The sequence below is a fragment of the Neoarius graeffei genome, chromosome 13 (genome assembly GCF_027579695.1).
Source record: "Neoarius graeffei isolate fNeoGra1 chromosome 13, fNeoGra1.pri, whole genome shotgun sequence".
Taxonomy (NCBI): Eukaryota; Metazoa; Chordata; class Actinopteri; order Siluriformes; family Ariidae; genus Neoarius; species Neoarius graeffei.
Window position 1 is genome coordinate 65,207,267 of NC_083581.1, and position 25,211 is coordinate 65,232,477.

Here is a 25,211-nt window from a genome sequence, read left to right on the forward strand (position 1 = left end):
TCAGAAAATTCTGTCTAATGAATCCAAATTAAATGTGCAATTACATGCAACATAATTGGTGTGTTATAATAAAGAGGAGCTTCACAGGTTAACACTTTAATATAGAGACCAGAAACAGCTGAATACTTATAACCATTCCAAAAAAAAAAATTATTCAAGACGATTTAAAAGTTTTCAAATATATTAAAGAGGACACAGAGATCATTTCATAAAACAGTGTTTTATAAATGCACGACCTTCATGGCATATTCATTCCCAAATCTACATTTTCCACCGATATCATAATAACATGATTAAATGAAGACAGACTGCGCGGTTCAGGCACAGAGTTGTTGGATGGTGAGGAGAAATCTGCAGAAAGACATTTGTCAGTTGTGTCTCAACAAAACAGATGAAATCCTGCACTGGTCTGGTGCTACTGCTCCTGCAACAAAACAGAACAAAATGGTCGGTCGTTATAATAAAATCATATAAGCCTACGTTATCCTGTCAAAACACATGGATAATGAACACACTGAAATAACAGGTCTTATGCAAGACTGCTTCAGCGTTGTGCTCCCAAATGGGGCAAAATTACAGCGTTGTGTTTATTCAAAAATAAATATAAAAATATCAGGTCACTCGGTCTGCACAACATGACTCACTGTATTGAATCTATGCTTCCAGACTACCAATTTAAATTATTTGAATCATGAAAGGTTTCATTCATTTGATTCACCTCGGAGCCCTGCACTCCCGCGGGAGTCCCGCGGGACCCGACGCAAAGCAGTGCGGCACGGGACAAATTTTGAAAGCTCATTGCGGGCGCGAGAGGTGATAAGCTGCAGTCCCGCTAACTAAAAACGTGTTTAAAATAAAATTTATAAATTATTAATTTATGTCTATCATATACAATTTGTGCTGGATATTTTATTTGGCATTAATAAAAACATTTTAAGATGCCTAAATTTGCGGATGTGGTCTAATCTCACGTACGTTTCCAATTCCTTTCCGCTCTTCCGTGTTTGAGATCTCCGATCATGGCAGAAGAGCAGAGCTCCTCTAGTGAAGCTCACAGTGCTTCAGAAGTAAGTGCTGCTTTAAAAAGAGGTACATTTACCGTTAAAAAGTCAAGAGTCCTGAAATCAGACATTTGGAAGTCATTCTCACTCGTGTACGACGCAGAGGGAAATCAGCTGCCCTTTGCTTGTTGTGATAAGTGCCAAAAGGTTCTGAGCATCTCTGTAAAGCCTCAGCTGCGCATGCCGCCTGGCAACGCGCACCCTCGCTACGTGCGCTAGGTGAAGGATCGGTCAGTGGAGAGCTCAGCTAAGCTCAGCATGTTTAATTCCCCAAGCCAATGACAAGAACTTTCGTGAGAAATAACGCGAATGTCTGCATCATGCGGGATTTGCGGGCGGGAGCGAGACTGAAAATCATAATTCTTTGCAGGAGCGGGACTGAAAATTCTGTCCCATGCAGACCTCTAATTCACCTCTCCGAGCCATGTCCAGAAATGTTGTAAATCAGTCAACAGTAAATCACAGCTTCACTGTATTCCTGTCCAGGGTCTACACTCAGTAATTAATTAATAATGTGCTCCTGAACATTCATGCAATTATCCAATCAGACAATTATGTTGCATCAGCACAATCATGCAGATACAGGTCAGGAGCTTCAGTTAGCGTTCACATCAGACATTGGAATGGGGAAAAAAAAGTGTGATCTTTGTCTTTCACCATGGGATGGCTGTTGGTGCCAAATAGGCTTGGTTGAGTATTTCAGAAATGGCTGATCTCTGGACTTTCGCACGCAGCAGTTTTTACAGAATGGTGCAAGAAACACAAAACATCCAGTGAGTAGCAGTCCCATGGGTGGAACCAGCTTGTTGATGAGAGAGGTCAGAGAAGAATGGCCCAGCAGGTTTGAGCTGATGGGTAACTCAAACGAGACCGTCAATGACGGCATAACTCACTCCGGCCCAGTCTAGTCCAGAAGGAGCGATCTAAAGTGGGCCACCTTGCGCAATAAATGTTGCACGCTATATATATATATATATATATATATATATATATATATATATATACACACACACACACAAGCTATATCCACCCTAGGAATACCGACCTATTTGCCAGAAAGGATCCAAAACAGCGAGGAATTGACCGAGAAGTGATTTTTGTTGAACTGCTCATAAAGGCTTAATTAGTCCAATAACTTCATTAAGAATAATTGGGTAGAACTTATATGCACCCTAGGTACCCCTACCTTCATGCCAGAAAGAATCAAAATCAGTGAAGAATTGAGGGAGAAGCAGCAATTTGTGCGGAAACTGCTCATTAGGGCTTAATTGCTCCATATCGTCATTACCTCTCCCAAGGAGGTTATGTTTTCGGTAGCGTTGGTTTGTTTGTTGGTTTGTCTGTTAGCAACATTACGGAAAAAGTAGTGAACGGATTGCTCTGAAATTTTTCCAGAGGTGTGACTGGGCACAAGTAACAATCCATTAAATTTTGGCAGTGATCCGGATCACCGTCTGGATCCCGGATTTTTTTAAAGGATTCTTGGCGGAGGTCTGCGCTCTCCGAGTGCTTTTCTAGTTATTAATTGCAATTACGCAAATTTGGGTAGAAGCCATATGCACTCCAGGCAGACCTACTGTACCTTCCTGCCAAAAAGAATAAAAATCAGTGAAGAATTGAGAGAGAAGAAGCGATTTTCGTGAAATGTAGATAGCGTCGGACAGACAACACATGATGCCATAAGCTTGTCGGCTGTTTGAGCTAATCATCACTTTTTGCAACCACGGTGAACAGAAAAGCATCTCAGAATGCAAAAGATGCTGAACCTTGAGGTGGATAGACTACAACAGCAGAATCCCACAACGGGTTACGCTCCTGTCAACCAAGAACAGAGATCTGAAGCGAAATCTTAAGAACAGGCTCACCCAAACTGGACAGTTTAAGACTCCAAAATTAAGGCTCTTATTACTACTACTAGCTGTTTTGATAACTTTCAGTCAGGATTTCGTGCCAATCACAGCACTGAAACAGCGCTGATTAAAGTTATAAATGACATACGTCTTAATACTGATGCAGGCAAAACATCGGTTCTGGTGTTACTGGACCTCAGTGCAGCTTTTGATACTGTTGATCACAACATACTGCTATATCGACTTGAACACTGGGTTGGGTTGACTGGTAAAGTTATCAATTGGTTAAAATCATACTTAAAAGATAGAAGCTTCTTTGTTACCATGGGAAATTGTACCTCAACATCAATGTCCTTGACCTGTGGTGTCCCCCAGGGGTCGATCCTTGGACCATTACTACCGTATTTTCCGGACTATACGTCGCTCCGGAGTTTAAGTCGCATCAGCCAAAAAATGCATTATGAAGACGAAAAAAACATATATACGTCGCACTGGACTATAAGTCGCACTTTTTTGAAGGGTTATTCTATCCATAGAATCTGTGATTCTATCTGATAAGCAGCACGTGGTTACTGCGCGACTGCATTGTTTCTTTAAAAAACGACCAGCTGAGCAGTGATAACGCGCCCTTTACCCTGTAAGTAGCCTAGTCTGATTATTTTAAATATCTACTACTATCTTTAATACTATCACTATCGTTATTACTAACAGCCTATATTATTATTATAACTAATATTAGTAGCCTATTACTGATGCATTAATCAGTTTGCTTTTAGAATATTTTTACCGGTAGGGCTTATTATCGCCCCATGGCTCTTTCATCTGTGTTATTAAAGCTGTAGTCATCATCGAGGAGTGTCATTCTTCATTTTTGTCGAATTTTATTTCATCAAATCAGAGGTCAAGTAGGCTATAGGTATATCATCTCCAAAGACAGGTACGGTAGTAAAAACAACCGTCTAGTGGAAAAAAAAAAAACAACAACCGCTTTTAAATCCCCTACTTAAATCCTTAAAATGAGTCATTTAACTCATGTCTTGTGTGATCTGATCTCCAATGGTGAAATAAACCGGTTGTGATGAGTACAGTCTGTTATTTTAGAAGATAAATGTAATATATAATTTAATATATAGACTAATAAAAATTAATATTTTATATTAATCACGAAATATTACTGTCTGTAACTGTTTGTCACTAAAGCGTTTTCTAAGATCATAATGTCTATTATTATTATTATTATTATTTTACACACACAATAAGCGCATGTGCGTAAAGTTATAGTAAACCATCCCCCGCCTTTTTTTTTTTTTTGAGTCGCCGGACCCACCCACCTCCTGCGTTCTGGGACCTCCCACTTCACAAATTAAGCACTGCCTAAAATCACTACATAACTTATTTAAATAACTATAGGCCTATCATTAATAATAAAACACAGGTCAATCAAGTTTATCAAGCTGATGATTTCACTCCAAATCAGCAAATCCATTGAATTCCTCATCCTCGGTGTCGCTTCTGAACAACTCTGCCAACTCCAGCGGCAGATGAAGCGCCGTTTCCTCTTCTTCTGCGTGGCTGTCGTCAGACTCAGCATCAGCTCCAGTTATTCCGCGGTGAAAAAAAAAACAAAACATATATACGTCGCACCGGAGTATAAGTCGCATGGCCAGCCGAACCATGAAAAAAAGTGCGACTTATAGTCCGAAAAATACGGTATTCAACCTTTATATGCTCCCACTTGGACAAATTATCAAGAACAACTCAATTTTGTATCACTGCTATGCAGACGACACCCAAATTTATTTTGCTCTATCACCTAATGATTATGCCCCCCTTGAACGTCTCTACCAGTGTATCGACCAAATCAACAACCGAATGTCACAAAATTTTCTTCAGCTGAACACAGATAAAACAGAAGTAATTCTATTTGAGAAAAAAGATGAAAGACTCAGGATTACCACTATTCTTGACACAAAGGGGATTAAAACAAAATATATGGTTAAAAATCTTGGTGTTTTAATTGACAGCGAGCTAAACTTTGACAGTCACATGAAAGCAATCACTAAATCGGCATTTTATCACCTAAAAAACATTTCCAAACTAAGAGGACTTATGTCAAAAAATGATCTGGAAAAACTGATACATGCCTTCATCTCTAGTAGGGTTGATTACTGCAATGGCCTTTTCACAGGCCTGCCAAAAAAAAAGACCATCAAACGACTTCAGGTGATTCAAAATGCAGCGGCTAGGGTTCTCACACGAACAAAAAGAACAGAGCACATTACTCCAATTCTAAGGTCCCTTCACTGGCTTCCAGTAAGCTACAGGATTGACTTTAAAGTACGGTATTGCTGCTGGTGTACAAATCTCTAAATGGTACAGGGCCCAATTACCTCTCTGATATGTTGCGGCGGCCTAACCCAATCAGATCTACCAGATCGCAGCAGAAAAATTTACTATTAAAACCTGTTGCTAAAACAAAGTGTGGTGAAGCAGCTTTTAGCTACTATGCAGTACAGCTATGGAACCAACTGCCAGAGGACATCAAAAATGCTCCTGCTGTTGGCAGCTTCAAATCTAGACTAAAGACCAAGCTGTTCTCAGATGCTTTCTGCTAACTGATTAATATTGTCATTTTTACGTTTTAAACTTTCTTAACTTTTACAGTCTCTGCATGTTTTAAACTTTACTTAACTTTTATTCTATTTTATTCTGCTGGGTTTTTTTTTAACTGAACTTTTACTTCATTTTATTTCTACTATTGTTTAATTATTTTTTTCTCTCTTCTTCCCCATTTATTTTACGTAATTTTATTTTCTACTGTTTTGCTTTTACTTCTGTAAAGCACATTGAACTGCCACTGTGTATGAAATGTGCTATATAAATAAACTTGCCTTGCCTTACTACTACTACTACTATTTATTCATTTTAAGGATCTTTTAAAATTTGGACCAAACAGAAATCAAGAAAAAAGTCTTGATTTCACACGGCAAATGGTATTATATGTGTGAACGCAAACTGACTGAGGCTTCATTAGTCTTTAGTCACCTGAGGTCAAACTGAAAGAAGAACATAATCATGAGTCAGACAGTTGGTACAGCACAAGAGCTGAGCTTTGATAGGAAAAACTAAAGACAAGGAGAGTATAAAGAAAACTCCAAACCAATACAGCACTCCTTTAAGTGACAGGCGAGTAGAAATACCTCCATGGCTTGACTCGCCCTACACCGAATCACAGCGGTGCTGATATTAAACAATACAATACTGTTTAATTCTCATAAAATGTGATTTTATTCTTCCTACTCCATGTACGGTAATACATGATATCATTTGTAAATGATGACACAATGACTATGCAAATTTGCTGCAATGTCATGAGGTGACATCTAGAGCCTTTTTGGGTCTGATTTAGCTAAAATAACTTCTCTCATTGGCGGCGTAGTGGTTAGCACTGTCGCCTCACAGCAAGAAGGTCCTGGGTTCGAGCCCTGTGGCCGACGAGAGCCTTTCTGTGTGGAGTTTGTATGATCTCCGTGTGGGTTTCCTCCAGGTGCTCCGGTTCCCCCCCACAGTTATGCAGGTTAGGCTAATTGGTGGCTCTAAATCGACCGTAGGTGTGAATGGTTGTTTGTGTCTCTGCGTCAGCCCTGTGATGACCCCGCCTCTCGCCCGTAGTCAGCTGGGATAGGCTCCAGCTTGCCTGTGACCCTGTAGAACAGGCTAAAGCGGCTACGGATAACGGATGAGATGGAACTTCTCTCATCATCACCACCACTATCCTCTGGTGACATACTGACCTTAGTAACACTGCTGTGTAGGAGATATTGAGACCTCAGGTCATTCTGGCAGTTGGAATAAGCCATGCCCAGTCCTACTCCGGTGCCAAATGCGATTGGCATTGTCCTACCTGTAATCACAGTTCACATGCTGTCACAGTGATCATCATTACTACTATAACTAACACAGGTTAATTAATAATTATCACACAGAAACAAACACTCACGTTTGAAGAAGACCACAGAGAAGACGATACCTAAACCAATACCAGCACCTGCAGGGAAGGGGGGAAAAAAAAAAAAGTGTTATATTATATATATATATATATATATATATATATATATATATATATATATATATATATATATAAAAATCACACACACAGGTTTACCATACTTGCCAACCCTCCCGATTTCGGCGGGAGGCTCCCGATTTTAGCCTCCGTCTCCTGCCTCCCGATTGTATTTGTTAAAAACTGGATAATCTCCCAGTTTTGGGAAATCCCTACCGCCAAATTAAAAATACTCCCGATTATGTCCAATCAGAATCGTATGAGAAACACTGCTGACGTCAACTGATTTTTAACCAATCAACAAACAGAACGACAGTCAATTCCATAATGTAGGATTCGCCCAGGCTGTCCGACATTTTTTACAAGCAGTCATTCATCATGGCCACTAAACCCAATACCAGGTTGCATGGGAGAACGAATTTCCATGGATAAGCAAATGTTCGACCAGCCAGTTACACATTTTAAGGTAGAGATACCTTAAATCAGAATATAATGGACATTTGAGTGTGAAATTAAACTAGTCTTCCATACCGTTTCAGAAACAAACTGTACAACTTCTAAAGTGTTTAGTGAAATTTTGCATGACAGAGAATTTGTTTGGTGAGTGTATTTGAATAGTGTGGTCGTGTCTTAGTGCTATTTTGAATTTAAGTTTTAAGTGAAAAAGTTTACAAGTGAATTATCTGGAAAGTGATTGTGAAAGATTACTAGTGAGTGTATTTTGGTAGGACTAAAGTTTTGCATTCGAGCGAATTTCTTTGTGGAGTATATTTTGATAGTATGGTAAAGAAAGAAAAGAAAGCACAACTTTATTCATCACACACTTGTGAAACTTCCTCTCTGCATTTAACCCATCTGAAGCAGTGAACCCACACGTGAGCAATGAGCACACACACATACCCAGAGCAGTGGGCAGCCATGCTAACAGCGCCCGGGGAGCAGTTGGGAGTAAGGTGCCTCGCTCAAGGGCACCTCAGCCCAAGGCCGTCCGGTATTAACCTAACCGCATGTCTTTGGACTGTGAGGGAAACCGGAGCACCCGGAGGAAACCCACGCAGACACGGGGAGAACATGCAAACTCCACACAGAAAGGCCCTCGTTGGCTACTGGGTTCAAACCCAGAACCTTCTTGCTGTGAGGCGACAGTGCTAACCACTACACCGCCCATGGTAGTATTTATTTAAAATATATATATATATATATATATATATATATATATATATATATGATATATGATATGGGCGGCGGCGGTGGCACGGTGGTGTAGTGGTTAGCGCTGTCGCCTCACAGCAAGAAGGTCCGGGTTCGAGCCCCGTGGCCAGCGAGGGCCTTTCTGTGCGGAGTTTGCATGTTCTCCCCGTGTCCGCGTGGGTTTCCTCCGGGTGCTCCGGTTTCCCCCACAGTCCAAAGACATGCAGGTTAGGTTAACTGGTGACTCTAAATTGAGCGTAGGTGTGAATGTGAGTGTGAATGGTTGTCTGTGTCTATGTGTCAGCCCTGTGATGACCTGGCGACTTGTCCGGGGTGTACCCCGCCTTTCGCCCGTAGTCAGCTGGGATAGGCTCCGGCTTGCCTGCGACCCTGTAGAACAGGATAAAGCGGCTAGAGATAATGAGATGAGAAAATCTGATTTAAGACTTCTCTTTCATTATTAAAATTCTAGAAGAGTATTATTTCAGGTTTTTCACTCTGAGCTCTCTCATGCCTGATACATGAATCCCATAACCTAGAGTAATTGACAGAACAATATCAACTATTCAAAAACTCTTTAATTGTATAAATTTCAAATGGCTTGCAATTAATTGGGATCCACTGTTTTTAAATCAATCATTTCAACCACACATCGTCCAATTGAAAATGTCATTCAGGCACTTTTTCTCCCTCAGGAGAATTTTGAAAAGTTGCCAAGTATGGTTTACATGCAAAACAGACACTTTATTTAAAATAGTCTCATATAACTCGAAAAGGGTATTTGTTTGTCACAGTGGGACTGTTTATTAGTAGTGACTAGATAGCGAAAATAATTACAGTATATTCACAACCAAAACAGACCACAGAGTCACTACAGTGAACACATGAAATGTCACCTTGATTTTAAACACTTTCCGTCCTCACACACATGAATCGAGTCCCACAGCAGAGAAGCTTCACACCTCAGCTAAGCAGCTAGCATCAGCCTGACTGCAGCTAACTATCTTTAACTAATGAAAGCTGGTTTATAATGATTATATGACACGCTTACCAACTTTAACAGCGCAGTCTGCAAGGCAGCGGTCCCATTTCTGCCCCAGTTCCTTCTCAGACATACTGAATTTGATAATATTAGCAACTGAGGTCAAACAGTCTTTTGAATCAGAAGGCTAAGCTGTCATTTTTTCTTCTGAGTGCGAGGTCACGTATACAGTACAACACTACTGCCACCTGCTGGGCAGGCAAGGGAAAGGCGCTTATAATATAATATCTCATCTCATCTCATCTCATTATCTCTAGCCGCTTTATCCTGTTCTACAGGGTCACAGGCAAGCTGGAGCCTATCCCAGCTGACTACGGGCGAAAGGCGGGGTACACCCTGGACAAGTCGCCAGGTCATCACAGGGCTGACACATAGACACAGACAACCATTCACACTCACATTCACACCTACGGTCAATTTAGAGTCACCAGTTAACCTAACCTGCATGTCTTTGGACTGTGGGGGAAACCGGAGCACCCGGAGGAAACCCACGCAGACACGGGGAGAACATGCAAACTCCACACAGAAAGGCCCTCGCCGGCCACGGGGCTCGAACCCAGGACCTTCTTGCTGTGAGGCGACAGCGCTAACCACTACACCACCGTGCCGCCCCATAATATAATATAATATAATATAATATAATATACAATGCTGTTCGGTGGTGTAGCGGTTAGCGCTGTCGCCTCACAGCAAGAAGGTTCTGGGTTCAAACCCAGTGGGCCTTTCTGTCTGGAGTTTGCATGTTCTCCCCGTGTCCGCGTGGGTTTCCTCCGGGTGCTCCGGTTTCCCCCACAGTCCAAAGACATGCAGGTTAGGTTAACTGGTGACTCTAAATTGACCGTAGGTGTGAATGTGAGTGTGAATGGTTGTCTGTGTCTATGTGTCAGCCCTGTGATGACCTGGCGACTTGTCCAGGGTGTACCCCGCCTTTCGCCCGTAGTCAGCTGGGATAGGCTCCAGCTTGCCTGCGACCCTGTAGAAGGATAAAGCGGCTAGAGATAATGAGATGAGATGAGATGAGATGAGATGAGATGAGAAAACGTATCATTTAAAGAGAAAAATTAGGTGTTTTTAAATTTCATGACAACACATCTCAAAAAAGTTGGGACAAGGCCATGTTTACCACTGTGAGACATCCCCTTTTTTCTTTACAACAGTCTGTAAACGTCTGGGGACTGAGGAGACAAGTTGCTCAAGTTTAGGGATAGGAATGTTAACCCATTCTTGTCTAATGTAGGATTCTAGTTGCTTAACTGTCTTAGGTCTTTTTTGTCGTATCTTCCATTTTATGATGCGCCAAATGTTTTCTATGGGTGAAAGATCTGGACTGCAGGCTGGCCAGTTCAGTACCCGGACCCTTCTTCTACGCAGCCATGATGCTGTAATTGATGCAGTATGTGGTTTGGCATTGTCATGTTGGAAAATGCAAGGTCTTCCCTGAAAGAGACGTCGTCTGGATGGGAGAATATGTTGCTCTAGAACCTGGATATACCTTTCAGCATTGATGGTGTCTTTCCAGATGTGTAAGCTGCCCATGCCACACGCACTAATGCAACCCCATACCATCAGAGATGCAGGCTTCTGAACTGAGCGCTGATAACAACTCGGGTCGTCCTTCTCCTCTTTAGTTCGAATGACATGTCGTCCCTGATTTCCATAAAGAACTTCAAATTTTGATTCGTCTGACCACAGAACAGTTTTTGACTTTGCCACAGTCCATTTTAAATGAGCCTTGCCCCAGAGAAGACATCTGCACTTCTGGATCATGTTTAGATACGGCTTCTTCTTTGAACTATAGGGTTTTAGCTGGCAACGGCGGATGGCACGGTGAATTGTGTTCACAGATGATGTTCTCTGGAAATATTCCTGAGCCCATTTTGTGATTTCCAATACAGAAGCATGCCTGTATGTGATGCAGTGCCGTCTAAGGGCCCGAAGATCACGGGCACCAAGTATGGTTTTCCTGCCTTGACCCTTACGCACAGAGATTCTTCCAGATTCTCTGAATCTTTTGATGATATTATGCACTGTAGATGATGATATGTTCAAACTCTTTGCAATTTTACACTGTTGAACTCCTTTCTGATATTGCTCCACTATTTGTCGGCGCAGAATTAGGGGGATTGGTGATCCTCTTCCCATCTTTACTTCTGAGAGTCGCTGCCACTCCAAGATGCTCTTTTTATACCCAGTCATGTTAATGACCTATTGCCAATTGACCTAATGAGTTGCAATTTGGTCCTCCAGCTGTTCCTTTTTTGTACCTTTAACTTTTCCAGCCTCTTATTGCCCCTGTCCCAACTTTTTTGAGATGTGTTGCTGTCATGAAATTTCAAATGAGCCAATATTTGGCATGAAATTTCAAAATGTCTCACTTTCAACATGTGCTATGTTGTCTATGTTCTATTGTGAATACAATATCAGTTTTTGAGATTTGTAAATTATTGCATTCCATTTTAATTTACAATTTGTACTTTGTCCCGACTTTTTTGGAATCGGGGTTGTATAAACCATACAATGCTGTTTGGTGGTGTAGTGGTTAGCACTGTCGTCTCACAGCAAGAAGGTCCGGGTTCAAACCCAGTGGGCTTTTCTGTGCGGAGTTTGCATGTTCTCCCCGTGTCCGCGTGGGTTTCCTCCGGGTGCTCCGGTTTCCCCCACAGTCCAAAGACATGCAGGTTAGGTTAACTGGTGACTCTAAATTGACCGTAGGTGTGAATGTGAGTGTGAATGGTTGTCTGTGTCTATGTGTCAGCCCTGTGATGAACTGGCGACTTGTCCAGGGTGTACCCCGCCTTTCGCCCGTAGTCAGCTGGGATAGGCTCCAGCTTGCCTGCGACCCTGTAGAACAGGATAAAGCGGCTAGAGATAATGAGATGAGATGAGATGAGATGAGATGACAATGCTGTTGTAGTCATGAATTGTCTTTAAGGTCATTCTTGCATTGGAAATCTCAGTTGTACTTAATTCTTTACTGGCATTTGACTTGATAAGTGGGCGGCACGGTCGCCTCACAGCAAGGAGGTTCCAGGTTCGAACCCAGCAGCCGACGAGGGCCTTTCTGTGCCGAGTTTGCATGTTCTCCCAGTGTCCGCATGGGTTTCCTCCTGTGCTCCGATTTCCCCCACAGTTTAAAGACATGCGGTTAGGTTAATATGGGACGGCTTTGGGCTGAGGTGCCCTTGAGCGAGGCACCTAACTCCCAACTGCTCCCCGGGCGCTGTTAGCATGGCTGCCCACTGCTCTGGGTGTGTGTGTGTTCACTGCTTCAGATGGGTTAAATGCAGAGAGGAAATTTCACAAGTGTGTGATGAATAAAGTTGTGCTTTCTTTCTTTCTTTCTTGATAAGTGGGCGGCACGGTGGTGTAGTGGTTAGCACTGTCGCCTCACAGCAAGAAGGTTCTGGGTTCAAGCCCAGCAGCCGGCGAGGGCCTTTCTGTGTGGAGTTTGCATGTTCTCCCCGTGTCTGCGTGGGTTTCCTCCGGGTGCTCCGGTTTCCCCCACAGCCCAAAGGCTAATTGGTGGCTCTAAATTGACCGTAGGTGTGAATGTGAAGATGTCTGAATGGTTGTGTGTCTCTATGTGTCAGCCCTGTGATGATCTGCCGACTTGTCCAGGATGTACCCTGCCTCTCGCCCATAGTCAGCCGGGATAGGCTCCAGCTTGCCTGCGACCCTGTAGGACAGGATAAGCGGCTAGAGATAATGGATGGATGGATGGATGGATGGATGGATGGATGGATGGATGGACTTGATAAGTAGCTCATCATGGGACCTCCCCCCAAAAAATACACTCACCGGCCACTTTAATAGGAACTTGCTCTTGATTCTAAGATTCCTGTTCTTGGCTGCCAGTAGTCTTCTGTTGTTGCATGCTGAGATGCTTTTCTGCTCACCACAGTTGTAAAGAGTTGCTATATCCTTTCTGGCAGCTCAAACCAATCTGACCATTTTCCTCTGACCTCTCTTATCAACAAGGAATTTCCACCCACAGAACTGTCGCTCACTCAATTTTTTTTTTGCACCATTCTGTATAAACTCTAGAGACTGGTGTGTGTGTGTGTGTGTGTGTGTGTGTGTGTGTGTGTGTGTGTGTGTGTGTGTGTGTGTGTGTGAAAACTCCAGGAGATCAGCAGTTTCTGAAATACTCAAACTCAAGTCCATCTGGCACCAACACCCATGCCACAGTGAAAGTCACACTTTGAGATCACAGTTTTTCTCATTCTGATGTTTGAAGTGAACATTAACTCAAGCTCTTGATTTGTATCTGCATGATTTTATGCATTGTGCTGTTGTCAAGGGATCGGCTGATTAGATAGCTGCCTAAAACAGCAGGTGTATGGGTGTTCCTAATAAAGTGGCTGGTGAATGTATATATCCGATATCAGTGCCTGAATGGGAAAACCTCCACAGCCACTCTCCAAACTCTAATGGAAAGCTGTCCCAGAAGAGTAAAGGTTATAGTAACAGCAATGGGGAACTTTGTAAATCTGGAATGAGATGTTCATATGGATGTGATGGTCAGGTGTTCACAAATTTTTAGCCGTATAGTGTACCTAAAAGAACCAAAGTGATCACATGAATTACTCAATATAAACTGTCTGAAATATAAAAATATGACAAACTTATTAATCCCTCCCATTTGTCAGTAGCCGGTTATTATGAGCTCTCTACCTCAGCAACTTCTCACAAACTTCTTTATGAGGATATATTAGCTGACTATTACCGATCATTCACTAACATCCCACCGAATTACGGAACAAATTTATGCTGGACCCATTCAGCAAGAAAAGCTAAAACTCCATCGGTCCCAAATCTTTTTTCTTTCACTCTATCACTCCAGCACCATCCCTGCCAGTCACCATGTAGTCATCATGCTTTTGTTCTGAAGTTGGGGCATAATGACTTTCGACGTATTTGACTTGGTGTACAGTATGTACATAAAAAAATCTCCCACCAACAGTGACTGTGACTTACAGGATTGTCAGAATAATACACAACCCCGATTCCAAAAAAGTTGGGACAAAGTACAAATTGTAAATAAAAATGGAATGCAATAATTTACAAATCTCAAAAACTGATATTGTATTCACAATAGAACATAGACAACATATCAAATGTCGAAAGTGAGACATTTTGAAATTTCATGCCAAATATTGGCTCATTTGAAATTTCATGACAGCAACACATCTCAAAAAAGTTGGGACGGGGCAATAAGAGGCTGGAAAAGTTAAAGGTACAAAAAAGGAACAGCAGGAGGACCAAATTGCAACTCATTAGGTCAATTGGCAATAGGTCATTAACATGACTGGGTATAAAAAGAGCATCTTGGAGTGGCAGCAGCTCTCAGAAGTAAAGATGGGAAGAGGATCACCAATCCCCCTAATTCTGCGCCGACAAATAGTGGAGCAATATCAGAAAGGAGTTCGACAGTGTAAAATTGCAAAGAGTTTGAACATATCATCATCTACAGTGCATAATATCATCAAAAGATTCAGAGAATCTGGAAGAATCTCTATGCGTAAGGGTCAAGGTTGGAAAACCATACTGGGTGCCCGTGATCTTCGGGCCCTTAGACGGCACTGCATCACATACAGGCATGCTTCTGTATTGGAAATCACAAAATGAGCTCAGGAATATTTCCAGAGAACATCATCTGTGAACACAATTCACCGTGCCATCCGCCGTTGCCAGCTAAAACTCTATAGTTCAAAGAAGAAGCCGTATCTAAACATGATCCAGAAGTGCAGACGTCTTCTCTGGGGCAAGGCTCATTTAAAATGGACTGTGGCAAAGTGGAAAACTGTTCTGTGGTCAGATGAATCAAAATTTGAAGTTCTTTATGGAAATCGGGGACGCCGTCTCATTCGGACTAAAGAGGAGAAGGACGACCCGAGTTGTTATTAGCGCTCAGTTCAGAAGCCTGCATCTCTGATGGTATGGGGTTGCATTAGTGCGTGTGGCATGGGCAGCTTACACATCTGGAAAGACACCATCAATGCTGAAAGGTATATCCAGGTTCTAGAGCAACATACAGTATGCTCCCATCCAGACGACGGCTCTTTCGGGGAAGACCTTGCATTTTCCAACATGACAATGCCAAACCACATACTGCATCAATTACAGCATCATGGCTGCGTAGAAGAAGGGTCCAGGTACTGAACTGGCCAGCCTGCAGTCCAGATCTTTCACCCATAGAAAACATTTGGCGCATCATAAAACGGAAGATACAACAAAAAAGACCTAAGACAGTTGAGCAACTAGAATCCTACATTAGACAAGAATGGGTTAACATTCCTATCCCTAAACTTGAGCAACTTGTCTCCTCAGTCCCCAGACGTTTACAGACTGTTGTAAAGAGAAAAGGGGATGTCTCACAGTGGGAAACATGGCCTTGTCCCAACTTTTTTGAGATGTGGTGTTGTCATGAAATTTAAAATCACCTAATTTTTCTCTTTAAATGATACATTTTCTCAGTTTAAACATTTGATATGTCATCTATGTTCTATTCTGAATAAAATATGGAATTTTGAAACTTCCACATCATTGCATTCCATTTTTATTTACAGTTTGTACTTTGTCCCAACTTTTTTGGAATCGGGGTTGTAGGAAAGCATGTACCTGCTTGCATATTTAAGATGTCTTAATTAGTTTTTAGTTTATTTATTGCATGCCATGTTTAGACATTTCAATATAAGATTAACTGTTGCGTACTCTTATTCCCTTCTTAAATCGTAGTACAATTTATATATAATAAATCCTTCAACCTATCTAGTGTCCTACAGATTTGTTTTTATGATGATGACTTAAATGTATAATCTTACTGATATCAAACCACCACCGGATTAGAAGCATTCAGGATTTTGCTTACTTTACCTATTTTGAACCATTTTAATTATTTATTCAGTATACATACTTATAAATTACATACATTTTTTTTTAGTATGTACACTTATTTTGCAAACTTCATTTTTCAAGCATACATACAGTTGTGCTCAAAATAATAGCAGTGTCTTTAAAAAGGCGAGTAAATGTCAAAATTCTTCAAATAAATTGTACTTTAATGAACACAAATGCATTGGGCATACTGCACATTCTATTTCCAAGCAAGAAAATTGGAAAAAGTAATTACATTTCATAATATTTCACAGAAAGTCAAGAAATGTAATGTTCAAAAAAATAGCAGTGTTGACATCTTTCTTTGGAAACTCAAAAATGTACCATACAAACTAAGAAATTCTTGAAAATTCAACTTTGCTGAGTATCCTAAACTAATATTTTGTTGCACAACCATGGTTTCTGATAACTGCTTCACATCTGTGGTGCATGGAGTCAACCAACTTCTGGCAACGGTCAACAGGTATTGCAGCCCAGGTGAATTGTACTACGTTCCACAATTCCTCTGCATTTCTTGCTTTTGCCTCATGAACAGCATTTTTTATGTCAGCCCACAAGTTTTCTATGGGATTGAGGTCCGGGGATTGTGCTGGCCACTCCATTAGTTGGATCCTGTTTGTCTGGAACCATGATTTTGCTCACTTGCTGGTGTGTTTGGGGTCATTGTCTTGTTGAAACACCCACTTCAAAGGCATTTCCTCTTCAGCATATGGCAACATGACTTCTTCCAGTATCCTGATGTACTCAAACTGATCCATGATCCCTGGTATGCGGTAAATAGGACCAACACCGTAGTATGAAAAACATCCCCATATCATGATGCTTGCACCACCATGCTTAACAGTCTTCACTGTGTACTGTGGCTTGAATTCTGTGTTTGCAGGACGTCTGACAAACTGTCTGTGACCCTTAGACCCAAAAAGAACAATCTTACTTTCATCTGTCCACAAAATATTACGCCATTTCTTTTCAGGCCAGTCAATGTGTTCTTTGGCAAATTGTAGCCGCTTCAGCACGTCTTTTCTTTAACAATGGGACTTTGCGGGGGCTTCTTGCTGGTAGATTGGCTTCACATAGACGTCGTCTGATTGTACCAGTACTCACAGGCAAGTTTAGATCTTCTTTGATCCTCCTGGAGCTGATCATTGGCTGAGCCTTTGCCAGTTTGGTTATTCTCCGATCCATTCGAGAAGTTGTTTTTCTTTTTCTTCCTCGTCTTTCTGGTTTTGGCTGCCATTTTAAAGCATTTGATATCATTTTAGCTGAACAGCCTATAAGTTTCTGCACTTCTTTGTAGGTTTTCCCCTCTTTTATCCATTTCTTGATTAAAAGCCGCTTTTCATCAGAACAGTGTCTTGAACGACCCATTTTACTTGGTCTTTCAGGACCAATGCAGGACAGCCAGCATATGCAATGTTCTTCTTCTTCTTCTTTGGAGTTTTATGGCAACCGGCATCCAAATAGTTGCATTGCTGCCATCTGCAGGATTGATGCCTAATTAAGGCCCAATTACACTATATTCTACTATATAGACCAGTATCCAATAAAAACTTTAAGAAAAATCGTCTTCCCTTTTCACTTGATCCTATTTCTAAAATGCTTTTCAACGTCACCTCTTCTAAACCAAGTCCACGCAACTGTGCGAGCAGTTCCTGTCTTTGACTGTCATAATTTTTGCAAAAGAGTATGACATGATGAACAGTCTCAGGTTCCTGACAATAACACAGACCATTCTGATGTTTTCCCAATAAAAACAAAGTGCTATTTAAAAATGTATGCCCAATTCTCAACCTTGCAAAAATAACTTCCTCCTTACGATTATTCCCTCTTTTATAACCAACTGAGTCAGTTACTCTACTAGAAATTGAGAGTAGATGCCTTCCCTTTGTTTCTTGTTGCCAACTCTGTTGCCATTTTAAAATTGCTTCTTGCCACACAATACTTTTGCCCTCTGATTTTGATAACTTTATATTTACATCTATGGACTCTCTTTGACAAGCTTTCTTGGCTAATTTATCCACTTTTTCATTAGATGTGACACCTACATGAGCTGGGACCCATATAAACGACACCTCTATCCCTCTTCTTTTCACCTCACTAATTATCAGTAAAATCTCATAAATGAGATCCTGTCTGGGCGGCACGGTGGTGTAGTGGTTAGCGCTGTCGCCTCACAGCAAGAAGGTCCGGGTTCGAGCCCCGTGGCCGGCGAGGGCCTTTCTGTGTGGAGTTTGCATGTTCTCCCCGTGTCCGTGTGGGTTTCCTCCGGGTGCTCCGGTTTCCCCCACAGTCCAAAGACATGCAGGTTAGGTTAACTGGTGACTCTAAATTGACCGTAGGTGTGAATGTGAGTGTGAATGGTTGTCTGTGTCTATGTGTCAGCCCTGTGATGACCTGGCGACTTGTCCAGGGTGTACCCCGCCTTTCGCCCATAGTCAGCTGGGATAGGCTCCAGCTTGCCTGCGACCCTGTAGAACAGGATAAAGCGGCTAGAGATAATGAGATGAGATCCTGTCTGCTTTTTGACGAACCTTTTCCAATGCACCTAATAGCTGACACAGAGTCACTACATATCAGTACTTTCTGACTCTGTATCTGTATCTGACTCTGTATCTCCCTCTCCCATGATGGTTCAATTACACATTTTACACGTGATCACATCTCTGACCCATCAAATTGACCCAATAATTAGCTTGAAGCTGCCTTCTTCTTAAACCAAGTGGCATTTCACCTGTTTCCACTTGTAGCGAACACACTGGAGAAGATCGTACAGCTCCAGTGCATATTCTCAACGCCTTAGCTTGAACTACATCTAATCCAGCTAAAACGGATTTGGCTGCAGACCCATACACTAAACACCCATAGTCAATTCTTGACCTAATTAAATAAACATAAATCTGCTTCAAGGATGCTACATCTGCTCCCCATTCTGTTCCAGCAAGACATCTCATTAAGTTCATGACTCTTTTACTTTTGTCTATTATTTTTGAAATATGATCTCTCCAGGGGGCAGCACGGTGGTGTAGTGGTTAGCGCTGTCACCTCACAGCAAGAAGGTCCTGGGTTCGAGCCCCGGGGCCGGCGAGGGCCTTTCTGTGTGGAGTTTGCATGTTCTCCCCGTGTCCGCGTGGGTTTCCTCCGGGTGCTCCGGTTTCCCCCACAGTCCAAAGACATGCAGGTTAGGTTAACTGGTGACTCTAAATTGACCGTAGGTGTGAATGTGAGTGTGAATGGTTGTCTGTGTCTATGTGTCAGCCCTGTGATGACCTGGCGACTTGTCCAGGGTGTACCCCGCCTTTCGCCCGTAGTCAGCTGGGATGGGCTCCAGCTTGCCTGCGACCCTGTAGAAGGATAAAGCGGCTAGAGATAATGAGATGAGATGAGATCTCTCCAGGTAAGTCTTACATCAAAAATAACACCAAGAAATTTGAAACTCTTAACCCTTTCCAATGGTCTACCATACAGCTGTAGTTGCATATTTTCAGGTACCTTCTTTCTAGTAAAAAACATTACTTTAGTCTTTTCAATAGAGAATCTAAAACCCCATCTCTTACCCCAGTCTTCTACTAAGATTAAAGCTTCCTGAACCTTCTTCAGGGTGTACTTCACATTTTCCCCCCCTTTTCCACAAGCTACCATCATCAGCAAATAGAGATCTCCCTATCCCTGGCTGAACATTAGAAAAAAATATCATTAATCATTATATTAAATAACAATGGACTAATAACACTTCCCTGTGGAGTTCCATTTTCAACCAAACATCTTCTTGACATATCTTTCCCTATTTTCACCTGGATGCTTCTATTAATTAAAAAGTCCATTACCCAATTAAACATGTTTCCCCCAATCCCTAATAAATGCATTTTAATTAAAAGTCCCTCCACCCAAAGCATATCATAGGCCTTTTCTACATCTAAAAACACTGCCACAACAGTTTCTTTCTTCACTTGTGCTTTCCTTATTTCATCCTCAAGACATATGATTGAGTCAACAGTACTTCTCCCCTTCCTAAAACCACTCGGACAGCTCACCATCAAACCCCTTTCTTCAATAAAGTGCATTAACCTACAGTTAACCATTCTTTCCATCAATTTACCCAAGTGCGAAGTTAAAGCTATAGGCCTATAATTTGCCGGATTACTAGCATCTTTTCCTGGTTTTCTAATTGAAACAATAACAGCCTCCTTCCATCCTGCAGGAATCTTTCCTTGCTCCCAAACTTTATTAAACATTTTTAAAACAACCTCAATTCCCTTATCACTTAAATGTCTTAACATAATATAGCACACTTCATCTTTCCCAGGAGCTGAGTTCTTACACCCGTCCAGGGCATTTCTTAACTCTCTTATTGTAAATGGAACATTATATTTATCCTCTAATTTTCCTTTCTTTTGTATAACCCCAGCATAAATACTCCTTGTTTGTTCCCTTCCCCTTCTTTCTTCTTCAGATAAATTAATAAAACTATGTATCTTACTCAGAGTATTAACCATCATTTCTGCTTTTTCCAGGTTTGATATAGCCAACTGAACTCCATCTGTAAGAACAGGATAATTCCACTCCCTCCTATTACCCTCCATTTTTTTAATCATTCCCCATACATCGTTAATACTAACATTACTTCCAATTGAACTACAATACTCTCTCCAATATATTCTTTTCCTCTGTCTTATCCTCCTTTTAACTACTGCCTGAGACTTCTTATACTGAATTAGGTGCTGAAAGTTATGCGTTCTTTTTAACCTCCTGAAGGCTCTGTTCCTATCCCTCACAACCTCTTCACACTCAGCATTCCACCATGGAACTGCTCTTTTTATAAATTTTCCTGAGCTTCAGTCACTGAAGCCATATAAATACTCTGACGCACCTCTATTTCATTCCTTTCTACATCATCTGTTAACTGGACTGAACTAATGTGCAAATCACTAGTTTCCATAAATTTCTCCCAGTTTGCCTTTTTAAAAATCCACCTCCCATGACTGTCGTCTGTACTCATCCTTACATCAACGTCTAGCTTACATATAATTGGGTAGTGATCACTTCCCATAGTACTTCCTCCATGTACTTCCCACTCACATTTTGATGCCAGGGCGGCATGGTGGTGTAGTGGTTAGCGCTGTCACCTCACAGCAAGAAGGTCCAGGTTCGAGCCCCGTGGCTGGTGAGGGCCTTTCTGTGTGGAGTTTGCATGTTCTCCCCGTGTCCGCGTGGGTTTCCTCCGGGTGCTCCGGTTTCCCCCACAGTCCAAAGACATGCAGGTTAGGTTAACTGGTGACTCTAAATTGACCGTAGGTGTGAATGTGAGTGTGAATGGTTGTCTGTGTCTATGTGTCAGCCCTGTGATGACCTGGCGACTTGTCCAGGGTGTACCCCGCCTTTCGCCCGTAGTCAGCTGGGATAGGCTCCAGCTTGCCTGCAACCCTGTAGAAGGATAAAGCGGCTACAGATAATGAGATGAGATTTTGATGCCAGTCTGCTAGATAAAATTGTCAGATCTAGTACTGACTCTTTCCCAGTTCTAATATCAAACCTAGTACCTTTACCATCATTCAGACAAACTAAATTTTTCTCATCCATTAACTCCTCAATCACCTGCCCATTATTATCTATCCTATCTCCCCCCCCCCCCCCCCCCCCCACAATGTATTATGAGCATTAAAATCGCCACACCAAATAATATTATCTCTATCCTGCCCTTCTATTTCTTCTAGCTCTTTTAACTGCATTTGCCTACATGGGTTATAGTAATTAATTACTACTATTTTCTTATTATCTGCCCATATTTCAACTACCACATACTCTTGTTCCTTCCCTATACCCAACACCCTATATGGCATACCCTGTTTTACAAAGGTAATACAGCCCCCACCACTCCCTTCCTCTCTATCCCTCCTAATAGCTATATAGTTAGATATACCAAAATCAAACCTAGGTTTTAACCATGTTTCCTGGATACACATTATGTCTGGAACCACACTCCTGTTGTCTATAAACTGTTTAAACTCTTGGCCATTTGCTAACAAACTCCTTGCATTCCATTGTAAGAGTAACATAACCGGTATGATCATCCCACACTACTTCCCTCCTGGCCTGCTGATGCCACACTAAGGCCATCTCTGATCTCCTCCCATTTTAAACCCAACATACCCAGATGTTGAGTCGCTGCTTTGGCAATAATTTGAATTCCCTCTGTTTTGGACTTAACTTCAGCTGTTGCATTAATCACCCCTGCAATAAAGATAACTAGATCTCTCTTTTCCACCCATTCCTTTTTCTCCTTCTCTTTAACAATTTCTTGTCTCATCAACCATTCTTTATCTGTGCTTAATTCCCCTCTAATGCTTCTTCCATTAGTCCTTGCCTGTTCCACCCTTTTAACTGCTTCTGCATAGGTAACTTTGCTTTTCATTTTCACATTCTGAATTTCTGTCTCCCTTCTCATTACTTCACACCCCCAATCAGCTACACTATGATGTCCTCCACAATTACAGCATTTAGGAGTAGTTCCTTCAACACACTCTCCATAATCATGAGCCCCACCACATTTTGCACATCTTTTCTCCCCTTTACACATTTTAGCAACATGACCAAATTTTTGACACTTGAAGCATCTCATTGGCTTGTGGATGTATTCTCTCACATTGTATCTCATGAATCCAAAATAAAGCTCTGTAGGCATCTCTTTAGTACTAAACTGAATTAAAATCGACTCAGTTTCCGCTTTCTCAAATCCCCTAGTTAACCGCTTTGCACTCTGAACAGCATCACACCTTTCTTTTAGATGCCAAACTAGCTCCTTGATCTCCACTAACAAGGGAATCCCATAAATCACACCTTTACTCCCTTGATCACCAACTCTAGCCACCTTCACTACCTTTGCTTTTCCAATAGCTTGCAACTTTTCAGCCCTCCCAACTTGCTCTTCAGACATACATGCTATTAATAAATTGCCATCATTTAGAATCCTAGCATATTTAACCTCTCCAACCTGATTCTTAATTATTTTTGTCAGCTTTATTGGATCCACGTTTTTAACTCCACCATCTTCAAACCTCACAACAACATTCCATCTCTCCTCAGAACCTTTAACTCTCAGTCGTTTGGCTTTATGCATTTTCCTTAATTGCCAACTACCACCATCCCCATCTAAATCATCCATGCTCCCGCAATCCTCCTCTTCCTGACTACACGCCATGGTAGAGAATATCGTGCAAGTGTATCGTCTACCGGACCTATACAGGCCGTCGGCCGATACTCCCGCAAAATACCCCCTCCACTCATCTCATCTCATTATCTCTAGCCGCTTTATCCTTCTACAGGGTCGCAGGCAAGCTGCAGCCTATCCCAGCTGACTACGGGCGAAAGGCGGGGTACACCCTGGACAAGTCGCCAGGTCATCACAGGGCTGACACATAGACACACAACCATTCACACCTACGGTCAATTTAGAGTCACCAGTTAACCTAACCTGCATGTCTTTGGACTGTGGGGGAAACCGGAGCACCCGGAGGAAACCCATGCGGACACGGGGAGAACATGCAAACTCCACACAGAAAGGCCCTCGCCGGCCACGGGGCTCGAACCCAGGACCTTCTTGCTGTGAGGCAACAGCGCTAACCACTACACCACCGTGCCGCCCCCCTCCACTCAAACTACTATAATCCTAATAAACAAACAAACAAAAAAAAGAGAACGATGCTGTGTTATGTAATATCACAAACTTTCCAAGAACTGCGATTAACACCAAGCCTGTCAGCCACCACAAAACTCCTCCACCTCTTCCTTCAGCAATCTTTCAATGGAGCTCTGTTTATATGTCAAACGCCTCCTCTCCATATGCAATGTCAGTTGCCTTGAGCCTTAAATAAGGACCACCTGTTAACACCTTTTTTTTCACAAAATCAATGCCCTCCCTAATTGAACTCACCACTGCTATTTTTTTGAACACACCCCTTTCAGCTAATCATTCAATTTCCCAGAATCAGTAGCATGCACGGCAGGCCTGTTGGTTTTCTATACCTTTACTATACCTTCCAGAAACTTGCTTGCGGTGTAAAGGTTGAAATTTTAACAAAAACAGTGATTTATCTTGCTACTGTTGAGGGACTGCTATTATTTTGAACATAACTGTACAGTACTTAACATGTTAGTTTCTTAATAAACATACTTATTTTACATAATTTTTAGTATACATGTTTCTGTACCTAATTCCGATCCTAAATCCAGCAGATTTCTGTTCATAACCCTCATTTCAGACTGCAAAGTGTATGTACACTTCTCTGTCACAAGCTGGGTGTCTTCAGTTCCCTTCAGCAGTTTTGAACAATGAGCTGTGAGCTTTTTTTTTTTTTTAAAGATATAGAGACTTTATTTAAAAATAATTATGGTATCACGGGGCGGCACGGTGGTATAGTGGTTAGCGCTGTCGCCTCACAGCAAGAAGGTCCTGGGTTCGAGCCCCGGGGCCGGCGAGGGCCTTTCTGTGTGGAGTTTGCATGTTCTCCCCGTGGGTTTCCTCCGGGTGCTCCGGTTTCCCCCACAGTCCAAAGACATGCAGGTTAGGTTAACTGGTGACTCTAAATTGACCGTGAGTGTGAATGGTTGTCTGTGTCTATGTGTCAGCCCTGTGATGACCTGGCGACTTGTCCAGGGTGTACCCCGCCTTTCGCCCGTAGTCAGCTGGGATAGGCTCCAGCTTGCCTGCGACCCTGTAGAAGGATAAAGCGGCTACAGATAATGAGATGAGATGAGATTATGGTATCACATCTTAAAAAAAATATAAAAAAGTTTCCCTGACAGGCTGTGAGAAAATCTTGTTAAAGGAGGCAACTCTTGGTCATGTTTACTGATGGGATCAAGCATACAGGACTCTCAACAGACGTCTGGCTTTGTGAGGGTTTTCTTTTTTTAGTTTATAGTCCTGTCGCAAGAATATAAAGCTGTGTCCTGCAAATCTGAGGTAAACGTAGACCGTATTACTTACGGACACGCATCAAGACAACATTGAGATAAAAGCATTTTGGATTTAATTAAAGTTCAAACTGCTCTTGTAATAAATTACCAAATTATCACTTCTTCACTTATATTTTTATTGCATTTAACAT

General features: G+C 41.9%; 1 protein-coding gene across 1 annotated transcript; it reads right to left on the reverse strand.

The window, feature by feature from the left end:
• Nucleotides 1-204: 204 nt before the first annotated feature.
• micos10 (mitochondrial contact site and cristae organizing system subunit 10) lies at nt 205-9,367 on the reverse strand. The gene is made up of 4 exons (XM_060936978.1): nt 9,220-9,367; nt 6,912-6,959; nt 6,706-6,815; nt 205-424 (listed from the first exon to the last, which is right to left on the reverse strand). Exons 1-4 carry the CDS (start codon nt 9,281-9,283, stop codon nt 416-418), a joined length of 231 nt encoding a protein of 76 aa, XP_060792961.1. The 5' UTR covers nt 9,284-9,367; the 3' UTR covers nt 205-415.
• Between the last annotated feature and the right edge of the window lie 15,844 nt (nt 9,368-25,211).